This window comes from Oryctolagus cuniculus, chromosome 1 (genome assembly GCF_964237555.1).
Source record: "Oryctolagus cuniculus chromosome 1, mOryCun1.1, whole genome shotgun sequence".
NCBI classification, from domain to species: Eukaryota; Metazoa; Chordata; class Mammalia; order Lagomorpha; family Leporidae; genus Oryctolagus; species Oryctolagus cuniculus.
Window position 1 is genome coordinate 229,026,697 of NC_091432.1, and position 25,852 is coordinate 229,052,548.

The window sequence follows — 25,852 nt, forward strand, 5'->3', positions numbered from 1 at the left end:
AGAAAATAAAACCTTGGCTGAGTGTCTCATGTGGAGGCTTCACTGGTATATTCATTAGCTCTGATCTTCTTCTCCAGCACACTTTATACTTCAAAAGGTAGTAATTGGGGCCAGCGCCATGACTCACTTGGTTAATCCTCTGCCTGCGGCACCGGCGTCCCATATGGGCGCCGGGTTCTAGTCCCAGCTGCTCCTCTTCCAGTCCAGCTCTCTGCTGTGGCCCGGGAGTGCAGTGGAGGATGGCCCAAGTGCTTGGGCCCTGCACCCCATGGGAGACCAGGAGAAGCACCTGGCTCCTGGCTTTGGATTGGCGTAGCTCTGGCCGTGGCAGCCATTTGGGGGGGTGAATCAACGGAAGGAAGACCTTTCTCTCTGTCTCTCTCTCTCTCTCCCTGTCTAACTCTGTCAAATAAATAAATAAAAAAGTTTAAAAAAAAAAAAGGTAGTAATGATCAATTTAGAAAACTGAAAACTTAAACAGCGAGCTGCGAGCTGGTGCTGTGGCATAGTAGGTAAATCTGCCGCCTGTTGTGCCAGCATCTCATATGGGCGCCGGTTCAAGTCCCAGCTGCTCCACTTCTGATCCAACTCTCTGCTATGGTCTGGGAAAGCAGCAGAGGATGGCCCAAGTCCTTGGGCCCCTGCACCCCCATGGGAGACCCACAGCTTCAGCTGTCGCAGCCATCTCTGCCTCTGCCTCTCTGTAACTCTGCCTTTCAAATAAATAAATAAATCTTAAAAAAAAAAAAAACTTAAACAGCATACTTTATAAAGTAAAGGTTTTCCCTTTAACCCTTCCTTTCTATTCCCCAGAGCTAAACTCTGATAGCAATTCCTACTGTCTCCTTCCAGACTTCCTGATATATTTATAAATCCTATGTGTATGTGAATATGCACTTATATTTGAATTTTCTATGATTTTGAAAAGTTACATAAAAACTTAAAACACATACATGGAATCCAATTATAAATAGTGTTCGACAGCTTGCTTTTAGAGGATGGGATAGATATTAATCAAATGCATCAACTGTGACCCCAGACAACCTGAATGAGCACCAGATCTGACAATGCTTTGTGCTATTTCAGGCAAATTAGTTAATCTCTCTGGGTCTTAGTTTGCTGGTTTGTTAAATAGAGATCATAGTAGTCCTTATTTATTTATTTGAAAGGCAGAGTTACAGCGACGCAGAGAGAGAGAGAGAGTTCTTCCATCCACTGGTTCACTCCCCAAATGGCTACAACGGCCAGAGCTAGGCTGATCCAAAGCCAGGAGCCAGGAGCTTCTTTCAGGTCTCCCACTCAAGTGCAGGGGCCCACGGACTTGGGCCATCTTCCAGGCCATTGCAGAGTGCTGGATCAGAAGTGGAGCAGCGATGGGCTGCCGTCACTGCAGGCAGCAGCTTTACCTGCTATGCCACAGTGCCAGCCCTGAACATTGATGTTTATATAAGTTACAAACATTTATGTGGGATAGATGCTGAGAAATGCAATTGCTGAGTCAAAATGATACACACATTTAAATTAATTTTATCTCTCTCTTTTTTAAATATTTATTTATTTGAAATGCAGAATTACAGAGAGAGAGGGAGAAACAGAGCAAGTGAGCAAGAGAGAGAGAGGGAGATTATCCATCTGTTGATTCACTCCCCAAATGGCCACAAAAGCTAGGACTGGGCCAGGCTGAAGCCAGAAACCAGGAGCTACATCTGAGTTTCCCACATGGGTGGCAGGGGCCTAAGCACTTGGCCCATCTTTTGCTTTCCCAGGTGCATTAGCAGGGAGCTGAATTAGAAGTGGAGCAGCCAGGACTGAAGCTAATGTCCATGTAGGATGCTGGCACTCCAGTTGGCTGCTTAACCCACATGCCACAGCATCGGGCACGGAGATCTCTTCAAGTTGTTGCTTAAGGAATGTTTACTTATAATTCTGTCTCTTACTAGTAGGCATTTATAATAACAGTCTACAAATATTATGTGACAGAAATACTTTTCATCCATGTTTCACAGTAAAGATATAGCCCTTTTCAAGAAAATTCAATAAGTAACACTGTAAACTTCCACAATAAAATTGTCAGAACCACAGTACAACTTTTCACTTTCCAGACATAATAGGCTGTATTATTCTTATAAAGCAGTTTTAAAAATTTTAAATAATATCACTTTTTAGTAAATAAAGCTATTAGAAATAAATTCTGTATTTATAGTATGTAGTATTGTACACGTGTATATTTGTATATAATATTATCACCCCAGAGTTACTATTAATACCTCCATGCATTATCACTTTTTTAAATATCAGAGATAACTTTATATGTAATATTTATTAAGTGTTTCCCTATGAGGTTGCCAAGCCTTCAACTTTTTTAAGATTTATTTTATTTATTTGAAAGGCAGAGTTAGAGAGAGGGGAGTTACAGATGGAGATATCTTCCTTTCACAGATTCACTCCCCAAATGGCTGCAACAACTGGGGCTGGGCCAAGCTGAAGCCAGGAGTTTCATCCGGGTTTCCCACATGGGTACAGGGGCCCAAGGACTTTGGCCATTTTCCACTGCTTTTTCCAGGTACATTAGTAGGGAGCTGAATTGAAAGTGGGGAAGGGGCCAGCGCTGTAGCGTAGCCAATAGAGCCACCATCTGCAGTGCCGGCATCCCATGTGGGCACCAGTTGGAGACCCAGCTATTCTACTTCTGATCCAGCTCTCTGGTATGGCCTGGGAAAGCAGTAGAAGAAGGCCCAAGTGCTTGGGCCCCTGCACCCACATGGGGAGACCCAGAGGAAGCTCCAGGCTCCTGGCTTCGGATCGGTGAATCTCTGGCTGTTGCAGCCAATTGGGGAGTGAACTAAGAACTCTCTCTCTGCCTCTCCTTCTCTCTCTGTAATTCTGACTTTCAAATAAATAAATTAATCTTAAAAAAAAAAAAAAGTGGGGCATCCAGGACTCGAACCAGCAGCCATTTGGGATGCCGGCATTACAGGCAGAAGCTTAACCAGTTAGGCTATAGCACTGGCCCCTTCAACACTTTTAATAGCTACATGGTGTTCTATGATGGCTATATCAAGTTACCATTCATCGTTGATGAATATGTAGGCAATTCCCAATTCTTCTATTATAAATGACACTATAATGGATATATTTATGGAGAAATCTTTTCAGATTTTATTTTTTAAAAAAGATTTATTTTATTTATTTGAAAGAGTTACAGAGAGAGGTAGAACCAGAGAGAGAGAGAGAGAGAGAATCTTCCATCTGCTGGTTCACTCTCCAAATGACCACAACAGCCAGAGCTGAGCTAATCAGGAGCCAGGAGCTTCTTCAGGGGCCCAAGGGCTTAGGCCATCTTCTACTGCTTTCCCAGGCCATAGCAGAGAGCTGGATCAGAAGTGGAGCAGCCAGGACTCGATCTGGCACCCATATGGGATGCCGGTACTGCAGGCTGGGGCTTTAACATGCTGTACCACAACACTAGCCCCCAGATCAGTTTAAATTATATTCCCTGGGATACTGGGGGCTCCTCGAACAACCAAGCCAGGCATGCCATAATTCAAAGCTAAATTGTTTGGCAGACTTTCATTTCAAAATTTTTTTAATAGACCTTTAAAACTGGTGTGTTGGAATGACGATTAATTTCCCAGAACTTCTGTATGAACAGTTTGGCAGATATGAAGGGTTGCCTATCACAGAATGCCTCTGCATGGTTAGTAGATGATAACCATCTCTGTAACTCTCACGTATTGACTCTCAGAGCCCATGCTTTATGCACATTCTCTCATCCGATCTATCTCAACCCTAAGAGGTAGGTGTGTCGGATAGCATCTTTATCCACATTTTAGAGCAGTAAAAACTGAAACTCAGGGAAGTCACTGGCACAAGGACACAGTTGTTTGAGATAACTCCAAATCCTACATTCTAACCTTTATCCTATATTGCCATATCAGGGGCTCTGCTCATTTATTTGATTTTAAAGTAGTCTTTTTTTCGCCCCTACCCTTCCAGCAAATCAAAGATACTGTTTTGAAAAAAGACTTTGAAGGGCTGTCAGAGGAAAAAGTAAACCCATTTATTTTGGGGGACAGTTCTAGGTTGAAGCTCAGGGACAAACTTTTTTTAAGCTTTTTTTTTTTTTAATTTGACAGTGAGAGAGAGAGAGAAAATTTTTTTTAATTTATTCATATAAAAGAACAAATTTCATTTATTTCACATATATAGGTTTTTTTAAAAGATTTATTTATTTGAGAGGCAGAGTTACAGAGAAGCAGAGGCAGAGTGATGTGGGGAGCAGCTCGGACTAGACTGTTACTGGAATTAAGACTTATTCTATGCATCTGCTCTCCCACAATATGGCGCTGGGAGAGGAGAAAACAGCTTCTACACAGCTGCCTCCAGTTCAACCAATAAACTGTAGGACCTGCTCCTGATTGGAGGAGGGCAGCGTACTCGGCGTGTGGGTAGCAGAGTTGGGATTGGTGGAAGAGGACTATAAAGGAGGAGAGAGACAACATGCACCAGGAACATCTATCTGAAGGAACACCTGTGCAGCCCCCGAGATAGCCGGCCGGCGGTGTGCCGCTCCCCCGCGGAAGTGGGGAAAGTGGCAGGGGGAACCGCCCTTCCACGGAGGTGGAAGGGACGGTAGCCAACCCGGGAAGAACCAGCAGCAAACCCGGGAAGGGCCGAGCAGACAAAAGAACAGCGCAGGGTTCAGTGTCGCTCCTCCACGAAGAGGGGGAGCGACAGAGTGAGAGAGGTCTTCCACCTGCTAGTTCACTTCCCAGATGGCTCTAACAGCTGGAGCTGTGCTGATCCGAAGCCAGAAGCCAGGAGCCTCTTCCAGGTCTCCCATGTGGGTACAGGGGCCCAAGGACCTGAGCCATCTTCTACTGCTTTCCCAGGCCATAGCAGAGAGCTGGATCAGAAGTGGAGCAGCCAGGACTTGAACCAGTGCCCATATGGGATGCCAGCACTGCAGGCGTTGTCCTTACCTGCTACACCACAGCACTGGCCCTTCATATATACAGCTTTAAAAAAAAAAAAAAGATTTATTGATTTATTTATTTCTTTGGGAGTCAGAGTTACACACAGAGAAGGAGGGGCAGAGAGAGACAGGTCTTCCATCTACTGGTTCATTCCCCAGTTGGCCAGAATGCCCGGAGCTGCGCCAATCCAAAGCCAGGAGCCTGGAGCTTCTTTTGGGTCTCCCACGTGGGTACAGGGGCCCAAGGACTTTGGCCGTCTTCCATGGCTTTCCCAGGCCACAGCAGAGATGCTGGATAGGAAGTGGAACAGCCGGGCTAGAACTGGCGCCCATAGGGTTTTACCCACTACGCCACAGGGCCGGCCCCTCGCGTACACAGTTTTAAGAACAATGAGGGGCTGGCGCCGTGGCTCACTTGGTTAATCCTCTATCTGCGGCACCGGCATCCCATGTGGGTACCGGGTTCTAGTCCCAGCTGCTCCTCTTCCAGTCCAGCTCTCTGCTGTGGCCTGGGAGGGCAGTGGAGAATGGCCCAAGTGCTTGGACCCCTGCGCCCGCATGGGAGACCAGGAGGAAGCACCTGGCTCCTGGCTTCATATCGGCATAGCTCCGGCCGTAGCGGCCATTTGGGGAGTGTACCAATGGAAAGAAGACCTTTCTCTCTGTCTCTCTCTCACTGTCTCTGTCAAATAAATTAAAAAACATTAAAAAAGGACAATGATACTTCTCTTATTTCCTCCCTCTCTCCTCCTCCCTTTCATATTTTAACTTTCAGTTTACTTTACAATCACAAGATTAATCCTCCAGTAAATAAAGAATTCAACAGGCAGGAAGTGGAAAGACCACTGTTCTTCAGGAGCATAGACAGGGGCTATAAACAATAATCAAATCTCAATATTATCTTGAAATTTCACTCATATGCATTACATTTTTTTTTTACTCTATGTATTAGACACATTTGTCTTTTTGGATGTGGAGAAAAGATACCTAACTCACTATTGGTGGGAAAGTATACTAGTACAACCATTATGGAAGACAGTACGGAGATTTCTCAGAAATCCCACTTCTAGGAATTTACCCAAAGGAAATGAAACCAGAATTTCACAGTTATCTGTACCCCCATGTTTATAGCAACTCAGTTCACAATGGCTAAGATACGGGATCAACCCAGGTGTCCATCCACTGATGACTGGATAACGAACATGTGGTATATGTACACCATGGAACACTCCTCAGCCAGAAAAAAGAATGAAATCCTGTCTTTCACCCCAAATGGATGCAACTGGAGACCACTGTGCTTAGTGAACTTTTTAAATTCAAAGCAAGGCTGGCTTCCTGTTGCCAAGCAGAGGGGCAGGCTTGTCAGTGGTGGGCTCTGCAGCCTTGAGCGTGTCCAGCCCGAGACTGGACAGGCTGCAGAGGGAGGGAGCCTGGACTGGGTTGGGGAGTTGGGGTGAATGACCTCACATTCTCTTCCTGCTCGGAGCATCTCTTGCTCGCTAGGAGGTCACAAGCCTGCATTTCTCATGTCCTTGCTTTGTAGTTTTGCCATTTGACGCCAGTGAACTTTGCTTTCCTAGATACTCTGACTTGGTCACAGCCAGAAACACTTGGAAGACCTCCTTCTCCCCGGCATGGCCATGTTATGGTGGCAGCAGGGACAAAGCTCTTCATCCATGGAGGCTTGGCAGGCGACACGTTCTATGACGATCTCCATTGCATTGACATAAGTAAGTAGGGGGAGGCATGGGGGCTTGTCTGCCTGACATTGTAAAAGCGTCTCTGGACGAGCCTTTCTCTTACAGTGAGTGACTCAGCCAGCTGGTAGAATCTTCGCTAGATTCTGCCAAATGCCCGAGTAATACTAAATAATAATAGTGATATATGCAATCATTCCTGAGCACTTACTGTGTGCATGGGTATTTATTATCTCTTAGCCTTCCAACACCCCTGCTCTCTCACTGCAATTCATTATGCTTTTGTGTTACCCAGTGGGATTTCCTTCAGGCATTAGCCCATGGGGGCCTGGATAGGGTGCAGTGTTGGTCTGGAAGTAGGTGGCCAGAATTGTCATACCAAACAGTTGAAAACCCTGTTGTTGGAGAGTACATGAGCACTCTCTGAGTACCTGCAGGGCCAGTGTGGATGCCCTGGAGGACCTGGGCTCTTTCTGGGTCATTTCTTTGGGCCATGAGCTCCCTTAGGGCAGGGACTTTGTCTTGTGTTCTCCAGTCCATTTCCAGCACTTAGCACAGTGACTGGTAGAAAGTGGTGACGAGTGCACTTCTGTTCATGAACACAATTGGATGTGTTCTGTGTTGCTCCCCACCACCCCGACTGGAACAATAGGCAAAAGGCACAGGAGCGCCAATGCAGAGTAGGCTACCTTGCCAAGCACTGGGTTTTCTGGTTGGGTGACATCTGAAGCCAGGGGACACTAGATGGAATTCCTGTTTTGGCTAGAATTTTGGCCAGTTTGGGTGATTCTTCCCTCCTAGCCTGAGTTGCTGGGCCCTGCTTTACATTCACAAATGGAGCTGTCTTCACAGAAGCATCCCTTGAAGGCAGTCAGATGGGTTTATTTAAGATAATATGAAAGATCTTTTTTTTTTTTTTTTTTTTTTTTTTTTTGACAGGCAGAGTGGACACTGAGAGAGAGAGACAGAGAGAAAGGTCTTCCTTTGCCGTTGGTTCGCCCTCCAATGGCCGCCGCTGCAGCCGGTGCACCGCGCTGATCCGATGGCAGGAGCCAGGATCCAGGTGCTTTTCCTGGTCTCCCATGGGGTGCAGGGCCCAAGCACTTGGGCCATCCTCCACTGCACTCCCTGGCCATAGCAGAGAGCTGACCTGGAACAGGGGCAACCGGGACAGAATCCGGCGCCCCGACCGGGACTAGAACCCGGTGTGCCGGCGCCGCAAGGTGGAGGATTAGCCTAGTGAGCTACGGTGCCGGCCCGAAAGATCTTTTTTTAAAAAATTTTTAATGTATTTGAAAGGTGGAGACAGGGAGAGAGATATCAGTCTTCTATCTACTGGTTTCCTCCCCAAAATGCCCACAATAGCCCGAGCTGGGTCAGGCTGAAACCAACCTGGAACTCAATCTGGGTCCCCCAGTGGGTGGTAGGAATCCACGTACTCAAGCTATCATCTGCTGCTTCCCAAGATGCACCTAGGAGGAAGCTGGATTTGAACCCAGGCCCTCCAGGATGGGATGTGGGCATCCCAAACTGTGTCTCTACCACTGTGCCAGATGCCCACCCCAGTGTTTTTGTTTAAGATTTATAATTATTGAAAAGGTAGAGTTACAGAGAGGGATAGAGAGAAATTTTTCCATCTACTGATTCACTCCCCCAAATGGCTGCAATAACCAGGGCTGGGCCAGGCTGAAGCCAGGAGCCAGAAATTCCACCCTGATCTCCTCTGGGTGGCAGGGGCCCAAGAACTTGGGACATCCTCCTCTGTCTTCCCAGGTGCGTGAGCAGGGAGCTGAACTGAAGTGGAATAGCTAGGACTCGAATCAACACTCTGATAGAGGATGCTGCCTTCACACAATGCCAATCTCCCAATGTTTATTTAAAAGTTTTTTTTTAAAGATTTATTTATTTATGTGAGAGGCAGAGTTACAGAGAGAGGGAGAGAGAGAGAGGTCTTCCATCTGCTGGCTCACTCCCCAAATGGCTGCAATGGCCAGAGCTCTGCCAATCCAAAGCCAGGAGCCAGGAGCTTGTTCCAGGTCTCCCACATGGGTTCAGGGGCCCATGTACCCAAGCTATCTTCTACTGCTTTCCCAGGTCATCAGCATGGAGCTGGATGGGAAGTGGAACAGCTGGGGAACAAACTGGCATCCATATGGGATTTCCGGTGCCACAGGCAGAGGCTTAACCTACTATGCCAAAGAGCTGGCCCCAAGCTTTATTGGTTTGAAAGTCAGAGCTACGGAAAGGGAGACACAGAAAGATTTTCCCTCTCTGGTTCACTCCCCAGATGTCCACAATGCCCAGGGCTGGGCCAGGCCAAAGCCAGGAGCCAGGAGCTTCATGTGCTCTCCCACATGCGTATAGCAGGGGCCCAAACACTTGAACCATTTTCTATTGCTTTTTCCAGGCCATAGCAGGGAGCTGATCGGAATAGAGCAGCCAGGACTTGAACCGGCACCCATACAGGATGCCATTGTCACAGGTGGCAGCCTTACTCGCTATGCCACAGAGCTGACCCCTAGTGTTTATTTTTAAAAAGAAAATTCTGGGGCCAGCGCTGTAGTGTAGTGGGTAAAGCTGCCGCCTGCAGTGCCAGCATCCATATGGGTGCCGGTTCGAGTCCCGGCTGCTCCATTTCTGATCCAGCTCTCTGCTATGGCCTGGGAAAGCAGTAGAAGACAGCCCAAGACCTTGGGCCCCTGCACCCATGTGGGAGACACAGAACAAGCTCCTGGCTCCTGGCTTCAGGTCGGCACAGCTCCAGCTGTTGCGGCCATCTGGGGAGTGAACCAGCAGATGGAAGACCTCTTTCTTACTCTCTCTGTCTTCTGTCTGCCTCCTTCTCTCTCTGTGTAACTGATTTTGAAATAAATAAATAAATCCTAAAAAAAAAAAAAAAAACTTTCTCTTGTGCTGAGGAACTGCTTTCTGTTTTTTCTACTTACCCAAATGGTTCTCTATCCTACCCTTTTTTAAAAGATTTACTTATTTATTTCAAAGGCAGAGTTACAGACAGGGAGAAGGAGAAGGAGAGGGAGGGGGAGAGGGAGAGGGAGAGGGAGAGGGAGAGGAGCTCTGCTTCTCTCTCTCTCTCTCTCTCTTTTTTAATATGTATTTATATGAAAGAGTTACACGGAGGAGAGGCAGAGAGAGAGGTCTTCGTTTGCTGGTTCATTCCCCAGATGACCGCAACGGTAGGAGTTGTGCCGATCCAAAGCCAGGAGCCTCTTCTTGGTCTCCCACATGGGTGCAGGGGCCCAAGGACTTGGACCATCTTGTACTGCTTTCCCAGACCATAGCAGAGAGCTGGATCGGAAGTGGAGCAGCTGGGACTCAAACCAACACCCATATGGGATGCCAGCACTGCAGGTGGTGGCTTTGCCTGCTATGCCACAGCACCAGCCCCATTCTCTCTTTTTTTTTTTTTTTTTTGACAGGCAGAGTGGACAGTGAGAAAGAGACAGAGAGAAAGGTCTTCCTTTGCCGTTGGTTCACCCTCCAATGGCCGCCGCGGCCAGCGCGCTGCGGCCGGGGCACCGCGCTGATCCGATGGCAGGAGCCAGGTACTTCTCCTGGTCTCCCATGGGGTGCAGGGCCCAAGCACTTGGGCCGTCCTCCACTGCACTCCCTGGCCACAGCAGAGAGCTGGCCTGGAAGAGGGGCCACCGGGACAGAATCCGGTGCCCTGACCGGGACTAGAACCTGGTGTGCCAGCGCCGCCAGGCAGAGGATTAGCCTAGTGAGCCGCGGCACCGGCCGAAGGTCTTCCTTTTGCCGTTGGTTCACCCTCCAACCCTCCAATGGCCGCCACGGCTGGTGCGCTGTGGCCGGCGCACTGTGCTGATCCGAAGGCAGGAGCCAGGTGCTTCTCCTGGTCTCCCATGGGGTGCAGGGCCCAAGGACTTGGGCCATCCTCCACTGCACTCCCAGGCCACAGCAGAGAGCTGGCCTGGAAGAGGGGCAACCGGGACAGAATCCAGCGCCCCGACCCGGACTAGAACCTGGTGTGCCAGCACCGCAGGCGGAGGATTAGCCTATTGAGCCGCGGCGCCGGCATCCTCTCTTTTTAAAAACAAGTTTCAGTGTGTCTTTGAAACAGTGCAAGTGCAGGTTAGGAGTAGGCGCAGAGGCAACTCCTTAAAGTATTAGGGAACACAGGTTTTGGCTCCCAACCTGAGTACAATTGTAGTTCTGCCACTTCTGTGGCTCGTGCGCACACACACACGCATATGCACACACACCTTACCTATCTCTGGACAGTTAAGGAACAGAGATGAAGGCTACCGTAAAAAGTGTATTTCTTGGTTGCTCTGAAGACCACCATCAAACACCCGGGATGCCTGTTAAAATTCTGGAGCACTGAGCCTCTCCCCTGCACTACCATCAGTATTTTAAGCACCCAGGTAATTCTTACGCCTGCCAAAGCCTGTTCTGTTGCTTCGGAGCTCTCAGCCAAACCGCATTCGGGTAAGTCTGAAACCGCGTTTTAGCCCCTGTGTGCCAAAACATTTTCCTTTCTCTGGGCAGGTGACATGGAGTGGCAAAAGCTAAGCCCCACTGGGGCTGTTCCCGCAGGCTGTGCTGCCCACTCGGCTGTAGCCGTGGGGAAGCACTTGTATGTCTTTGGTGGAATGACGCCCACAGGAGCACTGGACACGATGTATCAATATCACATAGGTGAGCTACTGGCACCCAGTCTTTACACAGATGTGAATGTCCCTTGAAAAATGCTACAGTGCTTTAGCTTTCCATTGGGTTCTGTGTAAATCCAAAGGAATGAAACTGAACATCCAGGCAGGGGCTTCATTAAAGCAGTCACTTTACTAGTAGCTTTCCCCCCTTGATTTCCTTTTTGTTATGGCTGAGCTGATGCTGTAAATAACTGAGCATTTCTGGAAATTTCTTAACGTAGCTTAACAGTCTTTCCTCGCCTCCTCCAACATAGAAAATCAACATTGGACCTTGCTTAACTTTGATACTTTTCTACCTCCTGGACGACTGGACCACTCCATGTGTGTCATTCCATGGCCAGTGACATCTGCTGCTGAGAGGGAGGATCCAGCCCCTGTCCACTGTGAAGCCGAGAAGGGCGTTTCTGATGACGGAGGGATGACCCACTGTGGTGACTCATGTGAGGAAAGTCAGACTGATGTACTGCTCTGTTTTGTATTTGGTGGGATGAATACAGAAGGGGAAATCTATGATGATTGTATTGTGACTGTAGTTGACTAATAAAATTCAGGTTTTTTCAGAGATTTGTTTGAAAGTTAAAGTGACAGACTCCCAACTGTGGCTCACTCACTTCCCAAATTGCCACAAAGTCCAAGGCTGAGCCAGGCCGAAGTCAGGAGCCTGGAACTCCATCCAGGTCTCCCATGTGGTTAGCAGGGGCCATCTGCTGCTGCCTGCCCAAGTGTATTAGCTGGGAGCTGGAGCCTGCGTTCACGGGATGCCAGCGTCACAGATGGTGGTTTAACTTGCTGTGCCACTCCAGCCCCCAAATTCACTGTCAGCAACTCTCAGAAAAGTGAGACACTGCTATACCTCCAATCATAGGCACTACATACCCGGGTGGCTCTCATCTATCAGGCAGGTCAAACTGGACAGGCCAGTGCAACAGGCATTTTACTAGCAGGACAGCCTAGGAGAGCGAGATTTGATTACTACGCTTACTATGAACAGTTTGTGGAGTCAGTCATTGGCCACACCATCAGCTGTATACATGAGTACACGTTTACCAGTTTAAGTCTTCAGGGTATTCAGCAGCTGCTTAGAAAGGAACAGACTGTGGGTGCAGGGTAGTGCAGGCCATCAGGGTCGGGGTTACAACTGCCTCTTGAAGCTCCTAATTATAATTACTCCTTCCTCTCCTCCCCAGGGCACATAGCACTTTGCAATGGGCTTGACCTGCAGACCTCCTGTTACTACACTCCATGCTGGTCCAAATGCTTCTGGGACAGTGCAGGAGAGGCCTGTTTTAACACCCCTAGCAAATACTCAGCCAATTGCCCATCTATAATATCTGCCCTTGGGCAGTACTGGATTTCACTAGACAGTCTGCCCTTTAATGATCCTACTCTAGCCCACCCCCTCCCTCAGAAAACCAAGCTAATCTTACACCTGTCTTGACAAAAACCATTGCCATGGCCGGCGCCACAGCTCAGTAGGCTAATCCTCCACCTTGTGGCGCTGGCACACCGGGTTCTAGTCCCGGTTGGGGTGCCGGATTCTGTCCCGGTTGCCCCTCTTCCAGGCCAGCTCTCTGCTGTGGCCCGGGAGTGCAGTGGAGGATGGCCCAAGTGCTTGGGCCCTGCACCCCATGGGAGACCAGGAGAAGCACCTGGCTCCTGCCTTCAGATGACCGCGGTGGCCATTGGGGGGTGAACCAACAGAAAAAGGAAGACCTTTCTCTCTCACTGTCCACTCTTGTCAAAACAAACCACCCACACACACACACTGCCTAACCCACAATCAGTTGGGGGCTGCCTTGGTGTAGTTTTGGTGTCCCCATCCTAGATCCCACCCCAGTACCACTAATGAGAAATTTAAGGAATGTTAGGGATTCTGACACATTTATATCCTAAAATTACAAACTAGGACCAGTATGTAAAGTTAAATTATCAGGTCAATTCTTGGGAATTCAAGAAACTACAAAGCATCAATAATAAAGTCACCAGCAAGGAGAAGAATTTTCAGATGTGTTTAAGAGTTTTGGGCATCCCCAAATGGCCCTTGCCTAGATAAGGCTATGGGTGAACCTCCTTCCCATTTTCTCAGATGAAGGCTAAGCACATTCTCTGGCAGTACGTAATGGAAGTGGTTCCTTATTCTCAACATCCCAGTATTTCCCCCCTACCACCACACCCTAGAATCTAACCTTAAGTTTTAGTTATCTTCTTGAAATAAATGATTGATCTAATGAGAAGCTGCTCACAAAAATTAGACCAGTGTAAATAACAAACATTTATTGGTGTCACTTATGGTAGAAAAAAGTTCCTACACCAGATGCACATGACCCAGTTGTTAAATAGAACATTTCCAAGGTGAACACACCCCCTAACCCAATGTTAAGATGGCCAATTCCTTCTGTCCCCCCACCCCAAGACATGTGAGCAACTGCTAATGAAAAGCAGTAAACAGCCACTTGGGCTATAGCATTTTCAACTCCACTCCGAGGTGAAGATTCCAATTACATTCGAGACTTAAGTTCTCTCAATTTTCTCCTAACAAAAGTTCCTGAGTCCAGTATTTACAATGTTACAGCACTAGCAGATCAGTGTCTACAACTCATCTTTTTCTGCTGTATCCTCTTCACCAGTTGGAGGAGGGCCTGCACTTCCATAGAGTTTGCTGATAATTGGCTGAACAATTTCTTCTAGTTCCTTCTTTTTAGCTTTGAAGTCTTCAATGTCAGCATCTTGGTGGCTTTCCAGCCACTCAATCTTTTCCTCCACAGCTTTCTCCATGGTTTCCTTATCTTCAGAGGACAGTTTGCCTCCCAGCTTCTCTTTATCGCCAATCTGATTCTTCAGTGAGTAGGCGTAGCTCTCCAGCTCGTTTCTGGTGTCAATGCGCTCCTTGAGCTTTTTGTCTTCCTCAGCAAATTTTTCAGCATCATTAACCATCCTTTCAATCTCCTCAGGTGTCAGGCGGTTTTGGTCATTGGTAATTGTGATCTTATTCTTGTTCCCCGTGCCCTTGTCCTCAGCTGTCACACGAAGAATACCATTCACATCTATCTCAAAGGTGACTTCAATCTGCGGGACTCCACGGGGAGCAGGGGGAATTCCAGTCAGATCAAATGTACCCAGGAGGTGATTGTCCTTCGTCAGAGGTCGTTCGCCTAGAAGTCACACACAGAAAAGCCTGTTATTGACAAACAGTCATCCTCGTCCCTACATTTCAGCTAGGGCTACAGTGGTAAGGGCACTTCATCAAGTTGAGTCCACAAAGAGCAGCAACTGGGACTAAGTTACTAACAGAATCTCCTCTACTTTCCAGCATGGGATTTTCATTCTTGTATTCCAGAAGCTGGTTCGGAAGTTATTTTAACAGGAAAAAGTGCTAAATAGCTAGATAAGTGCTGACTGTGAAACTCAACAGCAAAGGACCCCCCCACCCCAATCTGAAAACAGCAGCTACTTCTTTCACTAGCTACTGTAATAAAGAACACAAAGTAAGTTAAACATACTACAGTATTAACAAACGCAAGTAGTTACCTTCATAGACCTTAATTGTAACCGTTGGCTGATTATCAGAAGCTGTAGAGAAGATCTGAGATTTCTTGGTGGGCACTACAGTGTTTCTTGGAATTAGTTTGGTCATGACACCTCCCACAGTTTCAATACCAAGTGTAAGAGGACATACATCCAGCAGCACCAGGTCACCTGCAAAATAAATTAATCACTTTAATTCAAAAGTTACATACACTACCAATCTCCCCATGAACTAAGGTTATCTTTTCTCTTACTGTCTGGCTAGGTTCTAAGCACAAGCATTTTAGAGGCAGTGAATGAAGACATTTGCTAAGGACCTTGAGACTGCTCTGGCCTTGTCTTCACTGGACACTAGTTGTGACCTTACTGCTCACAATCTATTGTTTTCTAAAGCAACAGCTAAGTCTCCCCATCGAGATGCTGAGGTGTTTTGAAAGATGCTAATGACCTACCTGTATCTTGATCACCAGAGAGTACGCCAGCCTGGACGGCAGCACCATACGCTACAGCCTCATCTGGGTTTATGCCACGGGATGGCTCCTTGCCGTTGAAGAACTCTTTAACCAGTTGCTGAATCTTTGGAATGCGAGTAGAGCCACCAACAAGAACAATTTCATCAATGTCAGACTTCTTCAAATCAGAATCCTCCAACACTTTCTGGACAGGTTTCATGGTGGACCGGAACAGGTCCTACAATAAGAGATGGAGTCACTGTGATGCCTGTTATACCCAGACAATGTCTAGATATCACCATCCTAAAGTCAGAGTCTAACTAGATCTCATTAGCAAAGCAGAAACCACAAAACATACCATGTTCAGCTCTTCGAATTTAGCCCGAGTCAGGGTCTCAGAAAAGTCTTCTCCTTCATAGAAGGACTCAATTTCAATCCTGGCTTGATGCTGGGAAGACAGGGCCCGCTTGGCCTTTTCCACTTCACGCCGGAGCTTCTGCACAGCTCTGTTGTCTTTCCTGACATCTTTGCCAGTCTTCTTTTTGTACAGCTTGATGAAGTGCTCCATGACACGCTGGTCGAAGTCTTCCCCGCCCAGGTGAGTGTCTCCATTAGTGGCCACGACTTCGAAGACACCATTGTCAATGGTGAGAAGAGACACATCAAAGGTTCCACCACCCAGGTCAAACACCAGGATGTTCTTCTCTCCCTCCCGCTTATCCAGACCATAAGCAATAGCAGCTGCAGTACTGGTAAGAGAATGAAAAGGCGGGGAAAGCTTAGTCAAATTCACATTTTCCATATGTGGCAAAGGTGCCCTATCATCGAATTTCACTTACGGCTCATTGATGATCCTCATAACATTCAGTCCAGCAATAGTACCAGCATCTTTGGTTGCCTGACGTTGGGCATCATTGAAGTAGGCTGGTACAGTGACAACTGCATGGGTAACCTAAAAGGAGGGTAAGTATATTTTGTCACATGGTTTAACCTTTCAATTATAGCCAAACTATCACTTTAGTAGGTAAGCAAGTTCACAAGTAGGATAAGCATAACACATACAATTTCCCACACATGGAATTGCATGTAAAAACACATGAAAAAGTGTCTAGTATTTTGTTTGGCCTACAGTAAAAGCACCAATTACACCTGACCCACACGGATGTCATTCAGATTCAAACGTTTAAAACCATGAAGGCAGCTATACATACAAGTCAATAACAGCTAACACACTTAACACTGCGCTAACAAAACTTACCTTTTTTCCCAGATAAGCCTCAGCAGTCTCTTTCATTTTAGTGAGAACCATGGCAGAGATTTCTTCCGGAGCAAATGTCTTTGTTTGCCCACCTCCAATGTCAACTTGAATGTAAGGTTTAGTTTTCTTTTCCACCACCTAGTTAAAGAATGATTATCACTTTCAGACACAGAAGTGATGCCATCTCAAGTCTTAAAAAAGGACCCGCTGTCTTCCCGGTTACTCGGCCCCTCAAGGGGTCCATCTCCCTAGTTTCAGTCTGTTAACACACTAGAGTGTTAGGAAGTAGAAAAAAACATTAAACACATCCCCGAACCCGCCTGCACATCGCTTCGCCACCGCTTGCTAACCCTGAACTAACCCCCGCACCCCCATCCCCCAGTCGGGATGCGGAGCCCGCGCAGACCTTGAAGGGCAGGAACTTGATGTCCTGCTGCACGGACGGGTCGTTCCACGTGCGGCCAATGAGCCGCTTGGCGTCGAAGACGGTGTTCTCGGGGTTGGACGTGAGCTGGTTCTTGGCGGCATCACCGATCAGCCGCTCGCCCTCAGGGGTGAAGGCCACATACGACGGCGTGATGCGGTTGCCCTGGTCGTTGGCGATGATCTCCACGCGGCCGTTCTTGAACACCCCGACGCTGGCGGAGAAACCCAAACAGCCGAGGCGTCGGCATCGCCCTGCCCACGCCAGCCCCGGCGGCCCCGCCCCGCCCTCCGCGGCCGCCGACCCCACTCACCAGGAGTAGGTGGTCCCCAAGTCGATGCCGACCACCGTGCCCACGTCCTCCTTCTTGTCCTCCTCCTCGGCCCGCGCTGCACCGAGCAGCAGCAGCACCGCAGCCACCAGGGAGAGCTTCATCTTGCCGGCGCCGTGTGCCACTGGGATGGCTGGCTGGCAGGCAGGCAGGCAGGCGTCGCGGGCAATCGAGCCACAGGCCGCAGCACAGAAACGCAGCGAGCTTCCCGATCTGGAAGCGACAGGGGCCCGAGGTCGGTAGGAGCCGCCAGCAAGGCGAAGGCAGGGCCTGGAAAAGTGGGCCCGGAGCCGCAGGCCGCGGCGCTTACCTCTCACGCTGGCGAAACCCCGAAGCTAACCTGTCTGTCTGCTGTCCTGGCCGGTGTCTAGCGCGCCGTCGCCGCCTCTGCTTATATACCCTCCCCCCAGCCCCGTCGTGGAGGACGCCGATTGGTGAAGGCGCTGCTCGTGGAGGCCGTTGATTGGGCCAGGCCACCAAGCTGGCCACCGCCGATTCGAAGCGGCCTCCTCCGCAACTGACGTCACAGCTACGCCTCCTGGGCGGGCTCATTGGCTGCCGGTCCTTCCTAAAAGCAACCAATGAGAAGCCACATCCGTCCTGTGCGCTGGCTTTATTGGTTCAGAAGCTGCCTGTCTCTCGTGCGACCTCTTACCCTGAGGCGGTTTCCGCCGGTAACCGCTCAAGGTCCCGCCTCTACGATGGGCCCTCGGGGGCCGGAGGCGCTCTGGCGTGCCCGGTCTCGGGGGCGGTGGGATCTGAGTCTTTTACTACCTGTCCTCCCCTCCTCTGTCCATCATCCCAAAGCCGGGAGCGGCTGTCTCCCCCCCACACCCCGGGTTCTATCCCGCCTCAGGAGTGTGTTCTCAGCACAGATGCTGCGACCACCTCAGAACACCTTTCTCTCCCCTTTGCGGCCAGGACCGGCGCCGGCTTGGGCGTCCGAGCCTCAGGACCCTTTGTTGTTCAGCGTCCCGCAGCTGTGGAACTGGGGCCTGGCGCCATCTCTGTACGACCGCGAATCGCACGGTCCCTTATGTCCTGTCGCCCCTGCCCAGCTCTCCTTGTCTTTCCAGGCCTCTTCACAGTGGCCTGCCCTGCGGTAAGTCACAGGACCACCCCGGCCAAAGCCGCTGCCTCCTAGCTCTGAGCCCCCTCCGCACCGTGTCAGCCTCGCTCGGGACCGTACCGCTCCTCAGCGCCCCTGCCCTGCCCATCTTCTCCCTTTGTGGCGCAGATGAGCATCCCTTAGTCACCTTCTGTCTTCCTCCCCGTAAAAGATCTGATGTACTAAATGCATTTGGTCGGCAGAAGTCTTGGTAACGCCTCTCTCCTCTTGTATAACATCCTGTTGCAAAAAGTAATAGAAGCTACCGTGAAAATACTGAGACCAAAAGAGGTGGACTAGACGAGTCAGGGTTAACAGGCAGGTTGGCTTCACTCCATCGCCAGTGCCCTTCCCAGCTTTTGACAAAATTCATTCATTCAACAAATGTTTTTGGAGAACCTGCTATCAACGCAGCAAAGCCCTGATTCACAGTATTTCGCGATGCTCACTTAGTAACTGATGATCATCCAGGGATGGATCCATCCGTTTACCCACTAAATGTTCCTGAGATTTCGTGGACATGCTGTGTACAGATAGCACCGGGACATCTTCCAGCTCACTAGTATGTTGAGTCAGTCCTCAAGAATTTTCCTTCTTTAATGCTCCTCAAAGGTTATACTGGTGACTCAGAGGGGACTCCATCCTTACTCCAGGGGTTGCATCATTTCTTTCAACAGGGCTTGTAATACTGTAGCAACACTGACCCTTCGTGGGGTTGCATCAGTCCAGCATCAAGGTGGAAATCAGCATTTAGCCACATAACAGGTTCATATTTCTTTTTTATTTTTTTAAAGGTTTATTTTATTTATTTGAAAGAGTTACAGAGAGAGGTAGAGGCAGAGAGAGAGGTCTTCCATCTGGTTCACTCCCCAGATGGCCACAACAGCCGGAGCTGTGCCAATCCGAAGCCAGGAGCCAGGACCTTCCTCCATGTCTCCCACGTGGGTGCAGGGGCCCAAGGACTTGGGCCATCTTCTACTGCTATCCCAGGCCACAGCAGAGAGCTGCATTGGAAGTGGAACAGCCGGGACTTGAACTGGCGCCCATATGGGATGCCATCGCTTAAGGTCAGGGCTTTAACCTGCTGCACCAGGGCACCGGCCCCATACAGCTTCATATTTTAAGCAGGGTTTCCATGTATCACAGTCCATTTCCACTTGAAAACAAAGCTCTGTTTCAGCCTCACCTTGAGGGACAGAGTAAACACTTGAAACTCTCATTCTGATTCCTAAAAATGGTATCTGGCTAATTCCCAAAGGTAATTGAGTACATTGATGAGTGTAGTCTCTTCAAAGCCAAGTGCTTTGGGCCTGGCGTCGTGGCACAGCGGGCTAAGCTGCCACTTGTGATGCCAGCACCCTGTACCTGAACACACAATCCGGAGTCCTGACTGCTGCACTTCCGATATAGCTCCCTGTCTGCAGTACCTGGGGAAGCAGCTGATGACGACGGCCCAGGTACTTGGGTCCCTGCTGCTCATGGGAGACTCATGGGGGAGCTCCTGGCTGCTGGTTTTATCCTGGCCCAGACCTGGATGTTGTGGCCATTTGGGGAGTAAACAAATGGATGGGAAGATTCCCTTTATCTCTCTCTTTCCCACTGCCCCCCTCATTGCTCTGCATTTCAAATAAATAAATAATCTTAAAATCATTTTATGTATATTATATTTTATAGTATTCTCCAAAGCAGGGCCATTTATGGATTGACTAGGAAAGTAAATAGACAAAAAACTGGCTTGGTGAATGTTAAATATTGACAACGGTGTTGAATTCTCAATATTTAACAAAGTGCTAGACACTAAATATTATGTGTTGGCCGGTGCCATGACTCACTAGGCTAATCCTCCATCTGCGGCACCAGCACCCTGGGTTCTAGTCCCGGTTGGGGTGCCAGATTCTGTCCCGGTTGCTCCTCTTCCAGTCCAGCTCTCTGCTGTGGCCCGAGAAGGCAGTGGAGGATGGCCCAGGTCCTTGGGCCCTGCACCCACATGGGAGTCCAGGAGGAAGCACCTGGCTCCTGGCTTCCAATCTGCGCAGTGCGCCAGCCACAGTGCGCCAGCTGTAGCGGCCATTATGGGGTAAACCAATGGAAAAGGAAGACCTTTCTCTCTGTCTCTCTCTCTAACTCTGCCTGTCAAAAAAATATTTTCCCCATAATTTTTTTCCTTTTTTAAACTTTATTTTGAAATCACTACAGATTCACAGAAAATTGCAAAAGTAGCAGTTTCATGTCCCATTACCCAGTTTCTTCCAATGACGACATCATCTATGGTTAGAAAAAACAAGAAATTCACATTGATGCACTGCTTTTTTTTTTTTTGATGCACTGCTTTTAAATAAATACCTTATTTTTCACCATTTTAAGCCTACATTTTTTTAAAAAAAGATTATTTATTCGAAAGAGTTACAAAGAGAAGGAGGTGAAAAGAGGAGAGAGGTCTTCCATCCTCTGGCTCACTCCCCAATTGGCTGCAATGACTGGAGCTGGACTGATTTGAAGCCAGGAGCCAGGGGCCTCCTCCAGGTCTCCCACTCGGGTGCAGGGGCCCAAATTCTTGGGCCATCTTCCATTGCTTTCCCAGGCTATATCAGAGAGCTGGATTGAAAGTGGAGCAGCCAGGACTCGAACCAGTGTCCATATGGGATGCCGGTACTGCAGGCAGCGGTGGCTTTACTCACTATGCCACAGTGCCAGGCCCTGTATTGGTATTTTTTTTTTTTTTTTGACAGAGTGGACAGTGAGAGAGACAGAGAGAAAGGTCTCCCTTTGCCATTGGTTCACCCTCCAATGGCCGCCGCAGCCAGCACGCTGTGTCCGGCGCACTGCGCTGATCCGATGGCAGGAGCCAGGTGCTTCTCCTGGTCTCCCATGGGGTGCAGGGCCCAAGTACTTGGGCCATCCTCCACTGCACTCCTGGGCCACAGCAGAGAGCTGGCCTGGAAGAGGGGCAACTGGGACAGAATCTGGTGCCCCGACCGGGACTAGAACCCAGTGTGCTGGCGCCGCAAGGTGGAGGATTAGCCTACTGAGCCACGGCGCCGGCTTTGTATTGGTTTCTGTTCATGTATATCACCTAGCTTATAAGTTAATTGACTCAGATGAAACACTAATATTTCCACAGGCTGTGGCTTTCCACAGTTAAGTATGCAGTACCATTCCAAAATTTCCCAAACTATAGATAAAATATGTAAAATCAGGTCATAAATGAAGCCCTTATTTCTTCCCTTCCATCAGCATCTTCCAAATCTTTGTTTCTTCTTTGAGAGGGTCCTGTTTTTCTTTTTGGCACGGTTTGCTTGCACATAATTGTCATGTTTCTTTCCTAAGTGTACATACATGATAACTTAAAATGCTGCATTTCCCAGGACATGTACATTTTGGTTGGGATGCTTTGAGGAAGAGCCTCCAAATGCAAAGGCATGAGGGCGTTGGACTGGATAATCTCCAAGACTCTGAGTTCCGATTACTCATTTAGACAGAAACTAATGTTTGTCATATACTGGGCAGTTTGCCAGATTGCAAGGGGGCCGTGGTGCCCTCAGGGAGAACCGCTTATTGACTTTGTGCAAATTTCTCCTTGAGTTAATACCTTTAATTCAATATATCTATAACTGACAGTGAAGTTTGGGGGCCTCTGACAGACCCGGTGATAGTGTTTCCGTCACCTGCCATAACCCCTGCTTTCTTGTCTTACCTCTAAGATTGACTGTACACTTAAACAGGAAGGAGAACATTTTTAAATTCTGAATTTGTCAGTGCTCTGAGATTCTGAAGCAGACAGTTTGTGGGGAGCAAACCGGACTAGACTGAGTTACTGGAATTAAGACTTATTCTATGCATCTGCTCCCCCACAATATGGCGCTGGGAGAGAAGTAAACAGCTTCCGCACAGCTGCCTCCAGTTCAACCAATAAACTGTAGGACTTGCTACTGATTGGAGGAGAGCAGCGTACTCGGCGTGTGGGCAGCCGAGTTAGGATTGGCGGAGGAGGACTATAAAGGAGGAGAGAGACGGCATGCACCGGGAACATCTATGGGGAACATCTAAGGGAACCCGTGCAGCCCCCGAGAAAGCCGGCCGGCGGTGTGCCGCTCCCCTGCGGAAGTGGGGAATGCGGCCAGGGAGAACTGCCCTTCCACGGAGGTGGAAGGGATAGTAGCCAACCCGGGAAGAACCAGCAGCAAACCCGGGGAGGGCCGAGCAGACGAAAGAACAGCGCAGGGTCCTGTGTCGTTCCTCCACGAAGAGGGGGAGCGACATAATGGTGCCGTGACTCGGATATGAAGCCTAGGCAGGGTTTTGTGTCGTTCCTCCACGAAGAGGGGGAGCGACAACAGTTTACTGGAAAGTGTGGAGTCTGAAGAACTACTCTCTAATCCTGTCATGATCTAGTATGAATTTTGTGGTGATGGATGTGTAACTTCATATCCCTGCATATCAAAGAAGGCTGGATGGTGAAGTAGAAAGAAAAGGACTTTAGGGCTGGCGCTGTGGCGTAGCGGGTAAAGCCGCAGCCTGCAGTGCTGGCATCCCATACGGACGCCAGTTTGAGTTCCGGCTGCTCCACTTCCGATCCAGCTCTCTGCTACGGCCTGGGAAAGCAGTAGAAGATGGCCCAAGTCCTTGGGCCCCTGTGCCCACGTGGGAGACCTGGAAGAAGCTCCTGGCTCCTGGCTTTGGCTTGGTGTAGCTCCAGCCATTGCGGCCAACTGGGGAGTGAGCCAGTGGATGGAAGACTCTCTCTCTCTCTCTGTGTCTGTCTCTCTGTGTGTGTGTATGTGTGACTCTGATTTCAAATAAATAAATATCTTTAAAAAAATAAAGAAAAGGGCTTTGGACAAGGTTCACTATATATTCATCCCATTCATTTAAAAGGCAAAAAGTTGGGATGGGTGTTTCATCGAGAGGTTATGATGCCCTTTGGGACACCCATGTCCCATATCAAAGTGGCTGAGTCAAGAGTCCTAGCTCTGGTCCTGGTTCCAGCTGCCTGCTAATGCACACCCTGGAAAGCAGCAGATGATGGCTCAAGTACTTGGGTCTTTGCCACCCATGTGGGAGACATGGTTTGAGTTCCTGGCTCCCAGTTTTGCCCTGGCCCAGCCCCAGCTACCACAGGCATTTGGGTAATGAACCAATGGATGAAAACTCTGTCTCTCAAATAAATAAAACAAATATAAGTAGCAAAATAAAAAAATCCAAAAAGCAAATATTTATTTCAGGCAGTATGCCAGGTGCGAGTGAGACAGTGGAATTCTCTGCCCTCAGGGGATAGTATTTATTTATTTGAAAGGCAGAGTTACAGAGAGGCAGAGGCAGAGGCAGAGAGACAGAAAGCCTTCCATCCACTGGTTCTCTCCCCAAATGGCTGCAATAGCCGGAGCTGGGCTGATCCGAAGCAAGGAGCCAGGAATTTCTGGGTCTCCCACATGGGTGCAGGGGCCCAAGGACTTGGGCCATCTTCTACTGTTATTCCAGGACATCACAGAGAGCTGGATCAGATGTGGAGCAGCCAGGTATGGAATCAGCAGCCATATGGGATGCTGCCACTGCAGGTGGTGGCTTTACCTGCTACGCTACAGCGCTGGCCTCAGGAATAGTATTTATTGATTTGAGCAAATTTTCACCTTTTGAGTTTACTTTCCTGTGTATAAAAGTTGGTGAGAATAATACGTACTCCACATTCTGTAAGAATTACTGTTGTGATCCATATTTGTAATTGGAGAGTTGTATTCCTTGGGTGTGCTGCTGGAAAGAAGATTAAAAGCTGCTTATCTCATTAAAGTTCTTCATTTAAAAAAATTTTAAAAAATATTTATTTGTTTGAAAGGCAGAGTTATGGGGCTAGCATTGTGGCATAGTGGGTAAAGCTGCCGCTGCAGTGCCAGCATCTCATATGGGTGCCGGTTCCAGTCCTGGCTGCTCCATTTGTGATCCAGCTCTCTGCTAGTTCACTTGGGAAAACAGTGAAAGATGGTCCAAGTGCTTGGGACCCTGCATCTACGTGGGAGACCGGAAGAAACTCCTGGCTCCTGGAGTCGGCCTGGTTCAGCCCTGGCTATTGTGGCCATTTGGGGAGTGAATCAACAGATGGACGATCTCTCTCTCTCTCTAGGTGTGTCTCTCCCTTTCTCTCTCTCTGTAATTCTCCCAAATAAATAAATTTAAAAAGAAGAAGAAGAAGAAAAAGGAAAGAGAAAAAGAGAGAAAGGCAGAGTTACAGAGAGAGGGAGATTCCCCAAGTGGCTAGGCCAAAATCAGGAGTCAGGAACTCCATCCAAGTCTTCCACTTGGGTGGTAGGGGTGCAAGCACTTGGACCATCTTCTGCTTTTTGAGAGACATTAGCAGAGAGCTGGATCAGAAGTGCAGCAGCCAGGACTTGAACTGGCGCTCATATGGGATGCTGGTGCTTCAGCCAGCAGCTTAAAACTGCTGTTCCACAATGCCAGCATGTCAAGTTCTTCATTTGCAGGTGACAGAATTGGGCTTAGACCAATCAGCTGACCAATTCAGTTCTCCCTTTTAATAAAGATTTATTTTATTTTTAAAGGCAGAGTTATATATATAGAGGGAGAGATAGAGAGCTTACCATCTGCTGGTTCACTACCCAAATGGCTAAATGGGCCAGGCCAAAACCAGGAGCCTGGAACTCCATCTGGGTCTTCCTGTGCGTGCAGGGACCCAAGCACTCGGGCCATCGTCTTCTGCTTTTCCAGGTGCATTAGCTGGGAGCTGGATCAGAAGTGGAACAGCTAGGACTCCAACAAGGGCTCATATGGGATGCTGGCATCGCAGGCTTTGGCTTAACCCAGTGCAGCAGAATGCTGGCTCCCCAGTTCCCTTTTAACTTAGCACACACAGTGATATTCCTTCAGGATCCTTAAGACCAGGACTTCTGAGGCCTTTCCATCTCCTCCTCCTGGCCGTTGTGCCCCAGCCCCTCTAGAGTACTCCATGTTCCAGCACCCACTGCGATTGCATCTGTTTTGCCAAGGCTGGGTTCCTCCTTAGCAATCCACAAATGGCATCTCCTGTCTTGAAATCCAGTCATCTGTCAACTCCCAAAGCATCACCTCCTCCATTATGATCATGGCTTCAACTTCACGAGGCCTCCCCTCTGGGTATCTCTAGTGGGGACTCGAACCGGTGTCCATATGGGATGCCTGCACTGCAGGTGGTGGCTTTACCTGCTATGCCACAGTGCTGGTCCCCTTGCCTCCTTTTTATCACCCCACTAGACTTCCTGGCCTTGTAACAGCTGATAAATAGTCTTTGATTGCATTGAAATCTCCAGTCAGTTGGATGGCAACATGACAGCAATAACACCTGACCAGCTACCAGAGAAAGCTATTGTGGTAATAAAATGAGGCAATAAAAATGAAGCAAATTC

General features: G+C 48.7%; 3 protein-coding genes and 1 long non-coding RNA gene across 13 annotated transcripts in view; 3 read left to right on the forward strand and 1 right to left on the reverse strand.

The window, feature by feature from the left end:
* RABEPK (Rab9 effector protein with kelch motifs) overlaps nt 1-14,136 on the forward strand; it is a 36,366-nt gene extending 22,230 nt beyond the window's left edge. For all 8 annotated transcript variants that reach the window (XM_008273307.4, XM_070056865.1, XM_008273308.4 and 5 more), the window contains 3 exons: nt 6,556-6,705; nt 11,200-11,349; nt 11,618-14,136. In XM_008273307.4, coding sequence (XP_008271529.2) covers nt 6,556-6,705; nt 11,200-11,349; nt 11,618-11,904 — 587 coding nt within the window. In that variant the 3' untranslated portion in view covers nt 11,905-14,136. The remainder of the gene's footprint in view (nt 1-6,555; nt 6,706-11,199; nt 11,350-11,617) is intronic.
* Nucleotides 7-5,999, forward strand: LOC138845237 (uncharacterized). Its single transcript, XR_011382132.1, has 2 exons — nt 7-4,271; nt 4,744-5,999. It is a non-coding gene; the product is annotated as an uncharacterized lncRNA (long non-coding RNA).
* On the reverse strand, nt 13,623-17,920 carry HSPA5 (heat shock protein family A (Hsp70) member 5). Its single transcript, XM_051836812.2, has 9 exons — nt 17,664-17,920; nt 17,336-17,566; nt 17,005-17,236; nt 16,599-16,736; nt 16,180-16,292; nt 15,699-16,089; nt 15,341-15,578; nt 14,892-15,059; nt 13,623-14,515 (listed from the first exon to the last, which is right to left on the reverse strand). Exons 1-9 carry the CDS (start codon nt 17,903-17,905, stop codon nt 13,953-13,955), a joined length of 2,316 nt encoding a protein of 771 aa, XP_051692772.2. The 5' UTR covers nt 17,906-17,920; the 3' UTR covers nt 13,623-13,952.
* A 111-nt stretch (nt 17,921-18,031) lies between these two features.
* GAPVD1 (GTPase activating protein and VPS9 domains 1) overlaps nt 18,032-25,852 on the forward strand; it is a 106,074-nt gene continuing 98,253 nt past the window's right edge. For all 3 annotated transcript variants that reach the window (XR_011382064.1, XR_011382065.1, XM_051836384.2), the window contains exon 1: nt 18,032-18,455. The gene's annotated coding sequence lies outside the window, so the exon portion shown is untranslated. The remainder of the gene's footprint in view (nt 18,456-25,852) is intronic.

Coding starts and splice junctions, on each gene's coding strand:
- HSPA5 (XM_051836812.2), bottom strand. CDS start 17,905: ATGAGCCCGCCCAGGAGGCGTAGCTGTGACGTCAGTTGCGGAGGAGGC. Junction 17,567..17,663: donor GGGTTTCGCCAGCGTGAGAG/GTAAGCGCCGCG, acceptor TGTCGCTTCCAG/ATCGGGAAGCTCGCTGCGTT. Junction 15,060..15,340: donor CTCTGGTGATCAAGATACAG/GTAGGTCATTAG, acceptor TTTATTTTGCAG/GTGACCTGGTGCTGCTGGAT.